This window comes from Monodon monoceros, unplaced genomic scaffold, assembly GCF_005190385.1.
Source record: "Monodon monoceros isolate NGI ecotype Baffin Bay Population unplaced genomic scaffold, NGI_Narwhal_1 Super_Scaffold_14, whole genome shotgun sequence".
NCBI lineage: Eukaryota > Metazoa > Chordata > Mammalia > Artiodactyla > Monodontidae > Monodon > Monodon monoceros.
This window is the reverse complement of record NW_021703770.1, coordinates 14,725,651-14,743,875: the sequence shown is the minus strand read 5'-3', so window position 1 is coordinate 14,743,875 and position 18,225 is coordinate 14,725,651. Positions and strand designations below refer to the sequence as shown.

The following is an 18,225-nucleotide window of genomic DNA, read 5'->3' as shown; positions in this document are numbered from 1 at the left end:
CACACACACACACACACACACACACACACACACACACACACACACACGATCTACCCTTGATGAACTGCGGCAGAATCTGTTAACAGCTCTGTCAGAAGACCCAGCAAAGCTAAAAGCATCCTCCTGGGCTTTGATGTCTTGATAAGATGCTTCCTTTGAAAGTTCAGAGACAGTCCCGTTATTTCCTCTGACAGCCCCAGTGAAAAGCTCTGAAATCAGAAGTGGCGTCCCACCGGAGCCTGAAGGTGTGATTCCTTGAGAGTGCCACGTGTGCCCACCCACCCTCCCCCAAGGGCCCCAGGCTCCTCCACTAACTCCAACCTCTGACCCCCCTCGGGCTGGAGACCCCGGCCACAGGGGGCCTCTGCAGTCTGACTCTTCACCTCCCCCAGAGCCTCCCTAGGGAGGTCAAGGCCTGGACATTTCCCTCATCTGACAGCCAGGCTATGTGGAAGCCACCTTGCAAAGAGTTTCCAGGGGCTGATTTGACAGTTTGACCCATTCTTCCTCCCCCTGAGGGCCACAGGTCACTCCCAGGAAAGGTCAGGAAATGCTAGTGCCCTGTGTCTGGAAATGAGCAGAGTGGGGAGGAGGGAGACCAAGGGGATGACAGCGGGAAAGTGCTCACCTGGAGAGCCTTCCACCCATGCAGTGTCATCCTTACCTAGGAGTTTGTTAGAAATGCAGAATGTCAGTCCCACCCCAGACTTAGTGAATCCAAATCTGTATTTTAACAAGATCACCGGGTGATTTGTCTACACTTAAAGATCTGTATCCCAACTCTACTGCTCCAGGCTGTGTGACCATGGCCACGCTCCTTAACCTCTCTGAGCTTCAGTGTCTACATAGGGTTTTTGAGAAATGAAACACTTAGCACTCGGCACATACTAAGCTTTCAGTGAATGTTCGCCATCACTGTTACCGGGAAAATGATTAAGGGAGAATCCGTTTTGCCATATTTAAACCCAAATTATCCAGCCACTCCTTGGTGGAGAAGGAAGTCCAAACTGAACGGGAGATAGTTCCAAATACAAAGTGAAGAGCCCTCAACATCTACTTAAAGAGCAAACCTAAAGACTGGAGAGAGGGATGTCTCTTAGCAGCCTGGGCCCTGACTATTGAACTTGAGGTTAAAGATCATTATTCATCTGTTTGGCTTGGGGATTACCTTCATTACTGTGCCTTCTTTTCCTGCCATCCCCACCCCCCAAACTTATCTCCCAGACCCTGCTGCTTCCATGATCCTGCCTAAAAGGCCTTGCAACTCCTTCACCAGCAGAATGAAATCCTACCTCCTTAGCATGGCCCTTCACAATCTAGCCAATCCTACCTCCTTAGCATGGCCCTTCACAATCTAGCCCAATCCTACCTCCTTAGCATGGCCCTTCACAATATAGCCCAATCCTACCTCCTAAGCATGGCCCTTCACAATCTAGCTCAACCTGACTTGTCAGCCACTTCTGGGCTTCCCTCACGCCTGCCCTTTAGCCTCAGTCCTTGTCATTCCTCTGACATTTCCTTGCTGTTGCTGTGTCCTCTGCCTGGCAGTACTCTGTTCCTCTATTTGGAATCACTCTCATTCTCTCGGCAGGATCCAACTCCGCCTTTGGAACCCTGTTTACCCAGGGAGGCTGTGCAGTGTGCAGAGAGAACGGCTGCAGCTTGAGTGGACTTTGTTTAAATCCCACCTCTGCCATGAACTAGTCATGTGACCTTGCGCAAGGCAATTATCCTCCCTGGCCTGGGTTCTCTCTTCCATCAATTGAGGCTAATGACCACTTCTTTGCAGGGCTGTTATGAGGGTTCATCAACAAAGTAGGGAAAATTTCAATTAATCATAGTCAAGACCGTTTTCTTTTAAGAAGAAAGTTACCTCCCCTGTGAAGCCTTTAGCATCCTTTTCCCGCCTGTCCTACACAATTAAGTTCACCCTCCTCTGTGTTTCATAAACTTTCTCCTTCTTGTCTCTGCAATGTCTGAGTGCTCCAGTGAGGCTTTCTCACAGGAGTCCCTGACCTCTCTGCTTAAGATCACAGGCTGCCCCATACTACCCAAAGCAATCTACAGATTTAATACGCTCCCTATCAAATTACCTGTGGCATTTTGCACAGCACTAGAACAAATAATCCTAAAATTTATATGGAACCACAAAAGACCCAGAATTGCCAAAGCAATCCTGAGGAGAAAGAACAAAGCAGGAGGCATAACTCTCCCAGACTTCATACTATACTACAAAGCTACAGTAATCAAAACAGCATGGTATTGGCACTAAAACAGACATAGGGATCAATGGAACAGAATAGAAAGCCCAGAAGTAAGCCCACATACCTATGTTCAATTAATCTTTGACAAAGGAGGCAAGAATATAGAACGAAGAAAAAACCATCTCTAAAGCAAGCGGTGTTGGGAAATTTGGACAGCCTCATATAAATCAATGAAGTTAGAACACACCCTCATACCATACACAAAAATAAACTCAAAATGGCTTAAAGACTTAAATATAAGATATGACAGGGACTTCCCTGGTGGTCCAGTGGTTAAGACTTCGCCTTCCAATGCAGGGGGTGCAGGTTCGACCCCTGGTTGGGGAGCTAAGATCCCACATGCCTTGCTGCCAAAACACCAAAACATAAAACAGAAGCAATATTCAATAAAGACTTAAAAAAAAAATGACATGACAGGGACTTCCCTGGTGGTCCAGTGGTTAAGACTCCATGCTCCCAATGCAGGAGGCCCAGGTTCAATCCCTGGTCAAGGAACCAGATCCCACATGCCGCAACTAAGAGTTCATATGCCACAAGTAAGAGCCCACATGCCTCAACTTAGAGTCCGCATGCTGCAGTGAAGATCCAGCGTGCCACAACTAAAAGATCCGACATGCCACAACAAAGATCCCACGTGCCGCAACTGAAAAATGTCCTGTGTGCCACAACAAAGATCCCACACATGGTAGTAAAGATCCCACATGCTGCAACTAAGACTTGGATCAGCCAAATAAATAAATAAATATAAAAGTTTTTTTTTTTTAAAAAGACATGACAACATAAAACTCTGAGAAGAGAACATAAGCAAGACATTTTCTGACATAAATCTTTTTTTTTTTTTTTTTTGCGATACGCAGGCCTCTCACTGTTGTGGCCTCTCCCGTTGCGGAGCAACAGGCTCCAGACACGCAGGCTCAGCGGCCATGGTCCACGGGCCCAGCCGCTCCACAGCATGTGGGATTTTCCCAGACCGGTGCACAAACCCGTGTCCCCTGCATTGGCAGGCGGACTCTCAATCACTGCGCCACCAGGGAAGCCCTGACATAAATCTTACCAATGTTTTCTTAGGTCGGTCTCCCAAGGCAATAGAAATAAAAACAAAAATAAACAAGTGGGACCTCATCAAACTTATAAGCTTTTGCACAGCAAAGGAAACCATAAACAAAACAAAAAGACAACCTAAAGACTGAGAGAAAATATTTGCAAATGATGCAACCAACAAGGGCTTAATTTCCAAAATATACAAACAGCTCATACAACTCAATATTGAGAAGACACACCACCCAATTGAAAAATGGGCAGAAATATGAGGATATATGTATATGTATGGCTGATAACTTTATTATAAAGCAGAAACTAACACACCATTGTAAAGCAATTAAACTCCAATAAAGATGTTTAAAAAAATAATTTAAAAAAAAAAAGAAAAATGGGCAGGGCAGAAGACCTAAATAGACATTTCTCTAAAAAAGGTGTACAGATGGCCAACAGGCACATGAAAAGATAATTAACATCACTAATTATTAGAGAAATGCAAATCAAAACTCCAGTGAGGTACCATCCCACATCAGTCAGAATGGCCATCATCAAAATGTCTACAAATAACAAAGTCTGGAGAGGGTGTGGAGAAGAGGGAGCCCTCCTATGCTGTTGGTGAGAATATAAGTTGGTGCAGCCACTATGGAGAACAGTACGGAGGTTCCTCAAAAAACTAAAAGTAGAGTTGCCATATGATCCTGCAATCCCACTCCTGGGCATATATCTGGAGAAAACCATAATTTGAAAAGATACATGCACCCCAATATTCATTGCAGCATTATTCACAGTAGTCAAGACATGGAAGCAACCTAAATGTCCATTGACAGATGAATGGATAAAGAAGATGTGGTACCTTTATACAACGGAATACTACTCAGCCATGAAAAAGAATGAAATAATGCCATTATCAGCTACATGGATGGACCTAGAGATTATCATACTAAGTGAAATAAGTCAGAAAGAGAAAGACAAATGCCATATGATATCGCTTATGTGTGGAATCTAAAATATGACACAAATGAACTTATCTAGGAAACAGAAACAGACTCACAGATGTAGAGAACAGATTTATGGTCGCCAAGGGGGAGGGGGCATGGGGGAGGGATGGATTGGGAGTTTGGGGTTAGCAGATGCAAACTATTATATATAGAATGGATAAACAACAAGGTCATACTGCATAGCACAGGGAACTATATTCAATATCCTGTGATAAACCATGATGGAAAAGAATATATATATATATATATATACACACACACACATAACTGAATCACTTTGCTGTACAGTAGAAAGTAACACAACATTGTAAATCAACTACACTTCAATAAGATAAAATAATCATAGGTCACCTCACTTCCCACCCCATCCTCTTCTCTGCTTGACTTTTCTCCTTTGTGCTCATCAGTGTCGGCTTCTGCTTGTTTATTCGTGTGCGTGTGAGCTCCACAAGAGCAGAGAGTCCTGTCTGCTCACTCCTGCATCCTCAGTGCCTACAAGTGTGTCTGGCACTCACAGGCTCTCAGACAGGATTTGAGGACTGCACGTGGAAATCATCGTGTGCCATCGAGGGGTATTCAGATGGCCCTGCCCTGCCCAGCTGTGAAGGGCTAAATTGTGTCCCCACCCAAATTCATATGTTGGAATCCCAACCCTCAGAATGTGGCTATATTTGGAGATAAGGTTTTTAAAGAGGGGATTAAGTCACCTTAAATGAAGTCCTCAGCGTGGGCCCTAGTCCAGTCTGACTGGTGTCCTTGTAAGAAGAGGAGATTAGAGATAGGCACGCACGGAAGGGAGACCATGTGAGGACACGGTGAGAAGGGGTCCATCTGCAGCCAAGCGGGGAGGCTTCAGAAGAAACGAGCCCTGCAGACATCTTGGTCCCGGACTTCTAGCCTCCAGAGCCGTGAGAAAAAGATTTTGAGGTTTAAGCCGCCCAGCCTGTGCACTTTGTAATGGCGGCCCGAGCTGACTAATACACCAGCTGTGAACTCCTTGAGGACAAGGACCATGGTTTCTTCATCTTTGTATGCCCCGTATCCACAGGGTTCTGGCCCAAACCCATATTCAGTAAATAGGGCTCTAATGGAATTGCATTCCACTCACAACACGAAGAATGATGACTGAAGAAGCACCAAGTGGTGAAGGGAGAGCCCTGCACAGACATCCAGGAATGAGTTGTTCATAATTGTCTATACAGGCTGGCCATTTTCCTTATATATTATCTATTCCAAAGTGGTGTCATTTCTCACTCGTTGGGGTTTCTTTGTGGCACATAATAAATACCATAGTGGATAAAAGGAAAATCCAGTCAATCGGGGCTTCCCTGGTGGTGCAGTGGTTAAGAATCCGCCTGCCAATGCAGGGGACACGGGTTCAAGCCCTGGTCCGGGAAGATCCCACATGCCGTGGAGCAACTAAGCCCATGCGCCACAACTACTGAGCCTGCGCTCTAGAGCCCATAAGCCACAACTACTGAGCCCGTACACCACAACTACTGAGCCTGTGCTCTACAGCCCACGAGCCACAACTACCGAAGCCCATGCGCCTAGAGCCCGTGCTCCGCAACAAGAGAAGCCACCGCGATGAGAAGCCCACGCACCGCAACGAAGAGTAGCCCCCTCTTGCCACAACTAGAGAAAGCCTGCACAAAACAACGAAGACCCAATGCAGCCAAAAATAAATAAATAAATTTATATTTTAAAAAAATCCAATCAATCGCAAAAACAGGCAAAGGAGGCAAGAGTCTGTACTTGGTGTTTGGGTTCCTTCTCCGTGTAACATGTACGTGTGATGCTCTTAGTTGTGCTGTGAGGGGTGGGATTCAAGACAGAAAGAGGCGTGATGGAGAAGAGCCATAGAGGAAGGAAACTTCTCACCTCTCCCCTCCTTCTGGGCACCAGGATCTTAAACACAATGGTGTTTAGTTCTAATCTGCCTGGGCCACTCCCCGCAAGAGCAGGGATTGCCTCTGAGGCTCCCCACCTACCGCTGGGCCCTCAGCACAGTGGCTGGAGCAGCCTGGGGACCACTCGGTGCTGCTTTGAAGTGGAGTGTTTTCAGGTCGGTACAGAACGTGCCTGCACGCAGTTCAGACCCGCCGGGAAACTGGCCCAGGGCGAGGCCCGCGACATGGAGCCGGTCTGCTGGGATACTCACCACCCGCCACGGAAGGGACTGTGTTGGAGTTTTAACGTGCATTTTATTCATGCATTCATTTGTTTTTTATTTTTGCTAACTTGGGCAAGTGTACACCTGAACCTGAAGACTTGGCCAGAAATATGCAGCCTTCACGCCAGCGAGTAGCAGGCCTCGTGGCGCTGGTCCCCTCGCTGGTGGCTCACAGACTTTAGAAAGACAGACGCCAAGTCTCCACTGCTCTGCAGACACTCACCCCCTTGTTGTGCTCGGATTATTCTTCCAAGGGCAGTGGTTCTTGCAGCTTCACTGGGGGGACCTTGGGAGAGGAATTCTTCAAAGGCTCACTGTTTTCTGAGCCCTCCCCACCCCTCTCTTTCCTTCCTTCATCTTCCCTTCTTTTCAATCTGCTGTGGTTTTCACCCCTGGTTGCCAAATACATTTTAGAAGATACCGTCTATTCTGAACCACAGTTCTTAGAACATCAAAAAGCTTTTAGGATATTTCACCACAAATTTGGCTCATTTCTTGGCCTCACTTGTCAACAGATTTAAATAATTCTAGATAAAGGAGTTTCTGTGAAAAAGTCTCTGCTCTCCCCTGCACCTATTCCTGCCCAATTTCTTTGTTCTGCAAAAGAAAAGTCGCCTTCTGCTCCCTCTCTTTTAAAAATCATAATTCAAAGGCCCAGGCCTCTTGGATAGGCGGCACAGATTTGGCCACATTCTGCTACGTCAGTGGTAACCCCTACAGAACTGTAGGACCTCCTTTCCCTTACCGAGTTCCTCCGCTCATAGAAGCCCTCGTGCACACTCACACACATTCACACGTGCACACACACACGTGCACATACGTGCAGATGCAGGCTTGTGCGCATGCACACACAACACGTGCAATGTACATGCATGCAGTACACATGCACGCACCCACATCACTGAGCATCCGCGAGAGATGTTCCTGTACATCGTTGGTCTGCATCAGCAGCAGTTCCCTCAGGGTAGCCACTCTGCAGTTAATTTAACATTCAACCAGCCTTTATGGAAAGCATACTGTGGGCCAAACACTGCTCTAGGCTCCGGGGAAACCACAGTGACGAGTTCCCGCCTTTGTGGAGTTTATATTCTAGAACAGCGCCGTCCGGTAGAACATCCCTCAATGAGAGCGATGTCCCGCGTTATTTAATACAATAGCCACGAGCCACGTGCAGCTACTGAGCAGTCGAAATGTGCCTGGTGCAACTGAAAACTGGATCTTAAATTTTATTTAATTTTAATTAATATAAATGTAAAGAGGCACATGTGGCCAGTGGCTGCTGTATTAGGAGAAAATGGGTAGATACTCTCTCCTGCCTCTTCCTTTAACCACAAAAATATAAGTAAATTTTGAATATTAAAAAGTGCTATGCAGGGAACTATACTCAATATCTTGTAATAACCTATAATAGAAAAGAATCTGAAAAGGAATATATATGTATATTGGGTTGGCCAAAAAGTTTGTTTGGGTTTTTCTGTAAGATCTTACGGAAAAACCCAATATATATATATCTGTATAACTGAACGATTTTGCTGTACACCTGAAACTAACACAACATTGTAAATCAGTTATATCTCAGTGACTATATATATATATATATATATATGGTGCTATGAAGAAAGCAAAGCAGGGAGAGAGTGACTGGGGAACTGGGAGAGGCAGTATTTTACATGGAATGGTGGTCAGGAAAGGCCTCTCTGTGGAAGGGTGACTTTCACATGGAGCCGTGAAAACCGAAGAGCTCTAGGGGTGGACTTCTTGGCAAAGGCCCTGTGATGGAAGGGATACACCTGTTCCAGCAGCTGGAGTGATAGGGACAAGTGGAGAGGGGAGCAGGGACCAGAACGGGCCGGGGTTGGAGTTCACTCTGATGGGACCCAAGAGAGGGCTTCATGCAGAACAGTGTCCTGAACTGATTCCTACCTTAAAATCTCCCTCTGCATGACTATCATCAAAAAGAATACAAGAAACAAATGTTGGCAGGGATGTGAAGAAAAGGGAACCCTCATGCACTGTTGGTGGGAATGTAAACTGGTGCAGCCACTGTGGAGAATAGTACGGATGTTCCTCAAAAACTAAAAATAGAACTACCATATGACCCAGCAATTCCACTCCTGGGCATATTTTGTAAAAAAAAGAAAAAAAAGAAAAAAAAGTACTAATTTGAAAAGATATATGCACCCCAGTGTTCATAGCAGCATTATTTACAATAGCCAAGATATGGAAGCAACCTATGTGTCCATCAACAGATAAATGGATAAAGAAGATGTGATACACACACACACACACACACACACACACAATGGAATACTACTCAGCCTTAAAAAGAATGAAATTTTACTATTTGCAACACCATGGATGGATTTGGAGGGTATTATGCTCAGTGAAGTAAGCCAGACAGAGAAAGACAAATACAAATCACTTATATGTAGAATCTAAAAAGTACAACAAACTAGTGAGTATAACGAAAAAGAAGCAGACTCACAGATACAGAGAACAAACCAGTGGTTACCAGTGGGGAGAGGGAAGGGGGAGGGGCAAGATAGGAAGAGAGGATTAAGAGGTACAAACTGTTAGTCATAAAATAAGCTACAAGGATATATTGTACGCCATGAGGAATACAGCAAATATTCTGTAGTACTATAAATGGAGTATAACTTTTTTTTACAAGCTTTTTTGTGTGTGTGTGTGTGCGGTACGCGGGCCTCTCACTGTTGTGGCCTCTCCCATTCCGGAGCACAGGCTCCAGACGCGCAGGCTCAGCGGCCATGGCTCACGGGCCCAGCCGCTCCATGGCATGTGGGATCTTCCCAGACCAGGGCTCAAACCCGTGTCCCCTGCATCGGCAGGCGGACTCTCAACCACTGCGCCACCAGGGAAGCCCCCTGGAGTATAACTTTTAAAAACTGTGAATCACTACATTGTATACCTGTAATTTATATAATATTATACACCAACTATACTTCAACTTTTAAAAAACCTTTAGAGATTAAAAATAACATTTAATTGCTTTTCAGTACCAAAATGAATCTCAAACCATAAATAAAGCCCATTAAGAAGCAGAAAGAAAATCCCTGTGCTGCTCTAGAGAGGAAGTAAGCAGGAGGCCTGTGGGAGGCTTCCAGACGGGAGACGGAAGTGGTCCAATACTGGGTTTATTTTGAAGACAGAGTCAACAGGATCGCTGATGGACTAATTTGGGGGTGAGGTAAAGAGGATTTTGGCCTGAGTGTGCCATAGAGATGGAGATGAAGAGCTGTAGACATGGGGGGGGGGGTGGGCAGGACCCATGTTTGAGGGGGAAAATCAAGAGTCTGATGTTCAGCTAAACATGTCAATTTGGGTGTTGTCAGCAAAAAGACACAGCTCCCCTCTGCTCTGCTGTGCCCATCTCCTGTCCTCACCAGTGCCCTGAGGGACCCTCACCCACTTCTGATGAAATTGCCCAGCATTACTTTGTTATAAAGCAGAAACTAACACACAATTGTAAAGCAATTATACTCCAATAAAGGTGTTAAAAAAAAAGAAATTGCCCAGCCTGAAAATGCCTCAGAGTGGCCGTTTCTGGGTTCACAGGGGAGGGATGCCCCTCCCCCGAGTCCTGCACAGGTTTGTCACCTGACCCCCTAAGCAGATAAGCGGGGCCCCAAGTCCCAGAGGGTTGCTCTTGAAAATAAGTCCATTAATTCTTCCTTGAGCCCTCTCTTCAGTGGAACTCAAACCTAGGCCAGTGGGAGGGACGGGAGAGGATATGCTATCTCCTCATCCCCTTTCCCCCGGATGTCATGTTGGCTACCCCTGTTTCCAAACACACGATGAAAGGCCATCCTCTATGGAAGCCCGTGCATTTAGATACTCAGCGTGGTCCAGCCCATCGCTTCCCCTGTGGGGGTTCTGTTAACATAACCTACCTTATAATAAGCAAATTGTTCCTGTGCTCCTAAAGTAATGTTTGTTTACTGCAGTTCCCGTCAACATTCTAACAGGATTTTATCTGCAGAGGATTCTGACTCATGAAAACTGATTTACACTAATAGGTGATCAGAACAACCCAGAATTAGTTGGCAAAAGAAGAATGATAAAGAGAAACTCACTCTACCAGATGTTAAAACATGCTCTAATCTACAAAAAAAAATTCAAGTGAAGCATAAGTGTAAGGCTCAAGAGCTAGATAAGAGGTACAGAACAGATAATCCAGAAACACCCTAGTATGTAGAAAAATTTAATGTATGGCCAAGGTGGCTTCACAAATTAGTGAGAAATAAATAACACTATACATGCTACTGAGATAATTGATAACTTTCAAGAAAAATGGTTAGAATTGTATCTCACAGCTTACCCCAAGATCAGTTCGGTTCAAGTCCAGACAAGTTAAATGTAAAAAATAAAGCCAAGGGCTTCCCTGGTGGCGCAGTGGTTGAGAGTCCACCTGCTGATGCAGGGGACACGGGTTCGTGCCCCGGACCGGGAGGATCCCACATGCCGCAGAGCGGCTGGGCCCGTGAGCCATGGCCGCTGAGCCTGCGCTTCCGGAACCTGTGCTCCGCAATGGGAGAGGCCACAACAGTGAGAGGCTCGCGTAACACAAAAAAAATTTTTTAAAATAAAGCCAAAACACTCTATGAAAACATAGACTAATAGGTCTCAGCTATCAAAGCAGGGAATCACCTTCTAAATGTAAAATCACAATGAAAGAAACCACAAGAGGAAAAGATTGATAAATTTGCCATCTAAAAATAAAAAATTTCTACTTGTAAAACATGAAAAAATACCATATGCAAAACTAAAAGGTAAATGACAGACTGGAAAATTTTTGCAACAAATATAGAAAGGTACTAATGTTTTTAATATAGAGAGAACTCATAAATTAATAATAAAACCACTGGGCATCACAATATAAAAATGACATAGGGACTTTCCTGGTGATCCAGTGGGTAAGACCCTGCGCTCCCAATGCAGGGGGCCCGGGTTCGATCCCTGGTCGGGGAACTAGATCCCGCATCCATGCTGCAACTAAGAAGTCTGCATGCCACAACTAAAGATCCCGCATGCCACAACTAAGACCCGGCACAGCCAAAATTAATAAATAAATAATTTTTTAAAAAAATAAAGTATGTTTTTTTAAATGGCATAAATCCACAATTCACAAAAGAATACAAATGGCAAGTGAATCTTTGAAAACTGTTCACCCTTATTAGCAATCAAGAGAAGCAGCAAAGCATATTAAAGCAGTTTTCCCATATCTAATTGGCCAGGCTTTTTAATGGTAATATTTCATGTAAGCTAAGTGGTGAGTCGGGCACTCATTCACTGCCGGCGAAAAGGCCAAATGATGCAAAAACTTGGCCATATGAGTCAAGAGAATGTAAAATGTTGACCTCCTTTGACCCAGTGCTTTTACTTCAGAAATAAGGACTAAGGGTATTGACTACAATTTTGTCGAGAAGAGCCAAAAATTAGGAATAAATGTCCAACAAAAGTCCAATGGCTAATTACATCATGTATGGTATATCCCTACAATGTAATGTCATGCAGCCATTTCTTAATCATGCTTTTGCTCAAAGTTTGTGAAAATGGGAAATGTTCAAGTGAAATGAAGGAACTACGATATTTGGGGCAATGTTTTTCTTTTTTATACTTTGATGCCTTTTCTGGATTTTCTATAGTGATTTTATCTTTATGATAATAAACGAAACATTCATATCCATTTTCTAACTCGTATATAAATTCCACTTGCCAGCCCCAAGCAAGCATCTTGCTTCTGATGTATCATCCGTAAAAGCGGCTTGCGAACCCAGCCAACACTTCACTGCAAGGTTCCCTCCAGCACCCTACCCACCACTTCATAAGATCTCGGTGCCCTTGTTGCTTTTCTGTATCCCTTGGTCTCTAAACATGAATGAGTGACCTGCATCCTCATTTGCTTGCTTTGGGCCCGTCCCCACTGCCCTTCCCAGAGAATGGAAGGAAGAAAAATGTGATCTTTCATGTTTAGGAGTACCCACTCTCACACCATCTGTGCGCACCTGGGTATTTGCTTTGGGTGCCAGTTGGGATGGGTCATGGGAGCAACTTAGAAAGAAATGCTAGTTCCTTTTGCCCTGTGAGGAAACACTGACACTGTCTTTGTTCTTGTCCCACAGATATGATGCTGCCTCTTGTATTTAGCCATTGGAACAGTTACAATCTTCTGCACTGAAATCATTCTGGAAACTCAAGCACCAGACTTCAGCGTTCAAGTGAAGCCAAAGCCATTGGAGCGGGGCATAAAGCCAAAAGCCTTTTATCTTAGTAGTTCCAAAACTTTCACTGCCCCTTCCCTACCCGCCCCCATCCCCCAAATAAGCCATTGCACACAGACAGACAGCATGGCGAGCAAACGAAAATCCACAACCCCGTGCATGGTTCGGACATCACAAGTAGTAGAACAAGATGTGCCCGAGGAAGGAGACAGGGCCAAAGAGAAAGGAATCGGCACGCCACAGCCCGAAATGGCCAAGGACGCTTGGGCAGCAGAACCTGAAAACTCTTCCAAAGAAAATGAAGTGATAGAGGTGAAGTCTACAGGGGAAAATCAATCCAAAAAACTCCAAGGTGGTTATGAATGCAAATACTGCCCCTACTCCACGCAAAACCTGAACGAGTTCACGGAGCACGTTGACACACAGCACCCCAACGTGATTCTCAACCCGCTCTACGTGTGTGCCGAGTGTAACTTCACAACCAAAAAGTATGACTCCTTGTCTGACCACAACTCCAAGTTCCACCCCGGGGAGACCAACTTCAAGCTGAAGCTCATCAAACGCAATAATCAGACCATCTTGGAGCAGTCCATCGATGCCACCAACCACATCATGTCCATCACCACCAGCGGCCCCGGAAGCGGGGACAATGACCCCGGGATCTCGGTGAGTAAAACCCCCATCATGAAGCCAGGGAAACCGAAAGCCGATGCCAAGAAGGTGCCCAAGAAGCCAGAGGAGGCCGCCCCTGAGAACCACGTGGAAGGGACCACCCGCCTGGTGACAGACGCGGCTGAGATCCTCTCAAGACTCGGGGGCGTGGAGCTCCTCCAGGACACGTTAGGACACGTTATGCCTTCTGTCCAGCTCCCACCAAATATCAACCTTGTCCCCAAGGTCCCCGTTCCGCTGAACACTACCAAATACAACTCTGCCCTGGACACCAACGCCACCATGATCAACTCCTTCAACAAGTTCCCTTACCCAACGCAGGCTGAGCTGTCCTGGCTCACAGCTGCTTCCAAACACCCGGAAGAGCACATCAGAATCTGGTTTGCCACCCAGCGCTTAAAGCATGGCATCAGCTGGTCCCCGGAGGAGGTGGAAGAGGCCCGGAAGAAGATGTTTAATGGCACCATCCAGTCAGTGCCCCCAACGATCACTGTGCTGCCCGCCCAGTTGGCCCCCACAAAGATGTCACAGCCCATCCTCCAGACAGCGCTTCCGTGCCAGATCCTCGGCCAGACCAGCCTCGTGCTGACTCAGGTGACCAGCGGGCCGACGACCGTCTCTTGCTCCCCCATCACGCTCGCCGTGGCCGGAGTGACCAACCACGGCCAGAAGAGACCTCTAGCGACTCCCCAAGCTGCCCCCGAGCCCAAGCGCCCACACATCGCTCAAGTGCCAGAGCCTCCGCCCAAGGTGGCCAACCCTTCGCTGACCCCGGCCAGCGACCGCAAGAAGACAAAGGAGCAGATCGCACACCTCAAGGCGAGCTTCCTCCAGAGCCAGTTCCCCGACGATGCTGAGGTCTACCGGCTCATCGAGGTGACCGGCCTCGCCAGGAGTGAGATCAAGAAGTGGTTCAGCGACCACCGGTATCGGTGTCAAAGGGGCATCGTCCACATTACCAGCGAATCCCTTGCCAAAGACCAGCTGGCCATCGCGGCTTCCCGACACGGCCGCACTCACCACGCGTACCCAGACTTTGCCCCGCAGAAGTTCAAAGAGAAAAGCCAAGGTCAGGTGAAAATCCTGGAAGACAGCTTTCTGAAAAGCTCTTTCCCGACCCAAGCAGAACTGGACAGGCTAAGAGTGGAGACGAAGCTGAGCAGGAGAGAGATCGACTCCTGGTTCTTGGAGAGGCGGAAGCTTCGTGACAGCATGGAACAGGCCGTCCTGGATTCCATGGGGTCCAGCAAGAAAGGCCCAGACTCGGTGGCCCCCAATGGTGCTCTGTCTCGACTCGACCAGTTCTCCAGCACCCAGGTGCCCGGTTCTTTGCCCAGCCCTTCACCAGCAATTACAAAAAATCAACAACAGGTTCATCTCCTGAGGAGCACGTTTGCAAGAACCCAGTGGCCAACCCCCCAGGAGTATGACCAGCTGGCGGCAAAGACCGGCCTGGTCCGAACTGAAATCGTGCGTTGGTTCAAGGAGAACAGATGCTTGCTAAAAACTGGAACCTTAAAGTGGCTGGAGCGGTACCAGCAGCGGCACGTGGCGGATGATCATGGCTACGACGCCCCGTCGAGGAGGGCGGCAAAAGCCGTCATAGCCGAGAGCTCGAAGAACGGGAGCGAGGGCAGTCCGCAGTATCACAAGGACCCCAAAAAGCTCTGCAAAGAGGACTTGGAGAAGCTGGGCCCCAGGATGAAAGCAGGCGGCGAGCAAGCAAGAGACGGTTTGCTGGCAAAGCCCTCGGAGGCCACCTCGGACAGATCAGAGGGCAACAGTCGGGACGGCCAGGGCAGCGACGAGAATGAGGAATCGGGCATCGTGGATTGGGTGGAGGTGACGGTCGGAGAGGAGGACGCCGTCTCAGACAGGTCGGACAGCTGGAGTCAGACGGCAGCAGAAGGTGCGGCAGAACTGGCCGACTCGGACTCCGACAGCGTCCCTGCTGAGGCCAGCCAGGCCTAGACAGGTAACGCCACCTGTCCCCCCGGGAGCCAGGGCAGGAGGCTGGGTTTCTTTCTTTCTATTGGCAGAGTCGATACAGGTGTTGGGTACAGAGATATGGACACAGATCATGGGTTCTTCTTTCAAGCTCTTTTAAGACAAAGGAAGAAGAATAGGTGTTGCTAGATTTCATGTTTTTATTTGCAAGGTAGTGCTGGTAGGTGACAGCATCACTGCCTGTGGCCTTTGGGGGGGTCCATCCGTTCTAAAGTCTAGTAACAAGGTAACACAACACAAGGCCTGTTTTGTGTTCACTGGTGTAAGAGACAAACATGAAAGGATATGTCTTTTCTTTTTGGATTTTTTAAAGAATAAGTGTCTACGTTTACTGAATAAAAATTTGGGATTGTTTCCTTTAACCTGAAAGGTTTTGAAAGTACCTGGTATTTACCTCGCTGCGGCTGAAGGAAGGCGCCCATGTATGTCTCATTAAGTAACCCCGCTTGTTGCTGTGCTGATGGGGTCCCCAGAGCCCCTTCAAATCTGGAAGAGACTGGTGTAAATTAGGTCTGTGGAGCCACAAAAGCCTGGGAAGGGAGGTTACCATGGTCACTAATGGCCATGTCATCCACAAAATGGGACGTGCCACCCAAGCCCTTGGTGTTTGTGTCTGTGCAAATCAGGGCCTGAAGCATGGCAGCTTTCTTGATGGTATGTTTAGAAAAGGGGGCGGGGTGGGGGGGATGGTAGAGAGAGGGATACAGGAGGGAAAGGTCTACCTTGACCAAAACCGAAGTATTCCAAGGGCAGCTTAGAACCAGGAGGGAGATGCACAATTTACAATTTACAATCTGCCCGGCTTGGCTTCTCCAGAGGTCACTTAAAAGGCAATGGAAGCCCCACGCCACCACCATGTCATCTTTAAACATAGTGAAAGGTAAAAACCTCTAGAATGATTGATAAGGTCCCCAAGGGAGCCCTGGAAACTACCATACCTTTTTATTTATGAACTCGGACAACTTTGGCCAGCCATGTCCCTCATTAATTCAGTAATAAAACGAGGCACCTGGCAAATAAATAAAGTCCTCTAGAAACCTTATTTTAGCCGGCGCCATCAGTTATTAAAAGAGCAATTTAATGAGCAGCCAATCACAGAATGCCATCAAGTCTTTCTCCTCCAGCTTTGCAGGAGGAGGTGGTGATGGGCTGCGGATGAGGAAGTGATAGGAGGGGTTAAAGGGCATTACGCATCGCACCAACCACCCACCTCCACCCGGCTACAATGGTTTCATCCTCCCTCTGGCCATTTTCTTGCTTCTTATAAGAATCTACCAGGGACTACCGTGGCAGTCCAGTGGTTAAGACTTTGCCTTCCAATGCAGGGGGTGCGGGTTCGATCCCTGGTCGGCGAGCTGAGATCCCACATGCCTTACTGGCCAAAAAACCAAAACATAAAACAGAAGCAATTTGTAACAAATTCAATAAAAAAAAAAAAAGACCCTACCAAACCAGCCCATATCCCCCTTGTTGAAATGAAGGAGCAATTTTTTTTTTTTTTGGTCCAATCAGATTCTGCCTAAAAGCTCCTAGTTTGCCCCGTCTTCCATCCCAGATTTTTCTGATGCATAAACATAAGTCTACGTGATTGCTTTTTCCACCTACCACACAGTAGACAGTTGGGTTCAATTCAATTCAACAAATATGTCCTGAGCGCCTACTGTGTGTGGGCGAATGTGCTAGGCACTAGAGAGGACAAGATGAAGAAGATAGAGTCCTCCTTCACCTAGAGCTCAGTCAGACCAACAAGAAGGGAAATTGCTCTTCCTTTATTCGCCAGGGTGCTCTGTGGAATGATGGAGACGTGCATGCAGGAGGGGCACCCAGGCTGGGAGTCAGGGAAGGCTTCCTGGAGGAAGGGACAGCTGACTCAGGAGCTAGCCAAGTGCACAGACAAGGAAAAGAGTGTTTCAAGTGGAAGCAAGAGCCAAGCAAGGGTCCAGAGACAAGAAAAGGAATGGTGCAGCTGAGGAACCAAAAGAGGTTTGGCGTAGCCAGAAAGTTGAGTTTGGGATTCAGCAAACAATGAGAAGAGGCAAACTAAAAAAACCTGATGGCTTTCCACAGCAGGCAAAAGTTATTCTGAACCAGTTGTGTTTGCTCAATTTGGATATAAGGATGCTAATTGTTCCTGTGTCCAGAGTGAGCTCTGGATGCACATCGCTGAGTGGGAGGTATCTAGGGATGGCAGCCCCCCAGAGGCCCCCAAGGCCACCTGTCCTCATCTTTTCTCTCCCAAACTATACCAACACCAACAGTTGACAGCGCCCATCTGAGTTAGTTGCCACTGTGCTTGACCCCCACCTGAGGCCCAAGAGAAGGAGAAGGGGGGAGAAATGCTGAAACCATAAAGAGAAGCTTTGGGGGGGGAGGAAGGGAGGGAGGGAGGGAGGAAGGAAAGGAGGAAAGGAGGAAAGGAGGAAAGAAGGAAAGAAGGAAAGAAGGAAAGAAGGAAGGAAGGATGCAAGGCCTCCTGAGTTCAGAGGCTGAGCTGGGCGCTGTGGCCACAGATGGTCTCATTCAATTCTCCTAGCGGCCCTGAGAGGTAAGCTTCTCTATATTTTTATAAAACCAGAAACTGAGACTCAGAAACCAAGGAACTTATCCACATTCTCCCAGCCAGCACCTCGGTTTCACTCCGGAGCCTTCATTCTTCCTACTGCCGTTTCTGCCTCTTTATTTCTGACAGAAATTCCCCATTTCTGATTGATAGCACCTCCCACCCCTGACCCGCTCCTGTGGCGGCAGATACCTAGGGTTTTTAGAGTTGACTTTTGAATTAACATCAAATAATTCAGAGATGTAGGAACTAGTCAAGTCCCCCCAAAAAA

General features: G+C 47.1%; 1 protein-coding gene across 1 annotated transcript in view; it reads left to right on the top strand.

Moving 5' to 3' along the window:
- Positions 1-18,225, top strand: part of ZHX2 (zinc fingers and homeoboxes 2) — a 173,228-nt gene that overhangs the window by 144,610 nt on the left and 10,393 nt on the right. Inside the window, exon 3 of the mRNA XM_029222599.1 lies at positions 12,617-15,362. Coding sequence (XP_029078432.1) covers positions 12,842-15,358 — 2,517 coding nt within the window. The 5' untranslated portion in view covers positions 12,617-12,841 and the 3' untranslated portion in view covers positions 15,359-15,362. The remainder of the gene's footprint in view (positions 1-12,616; positions 15,363-18,225) is intronic.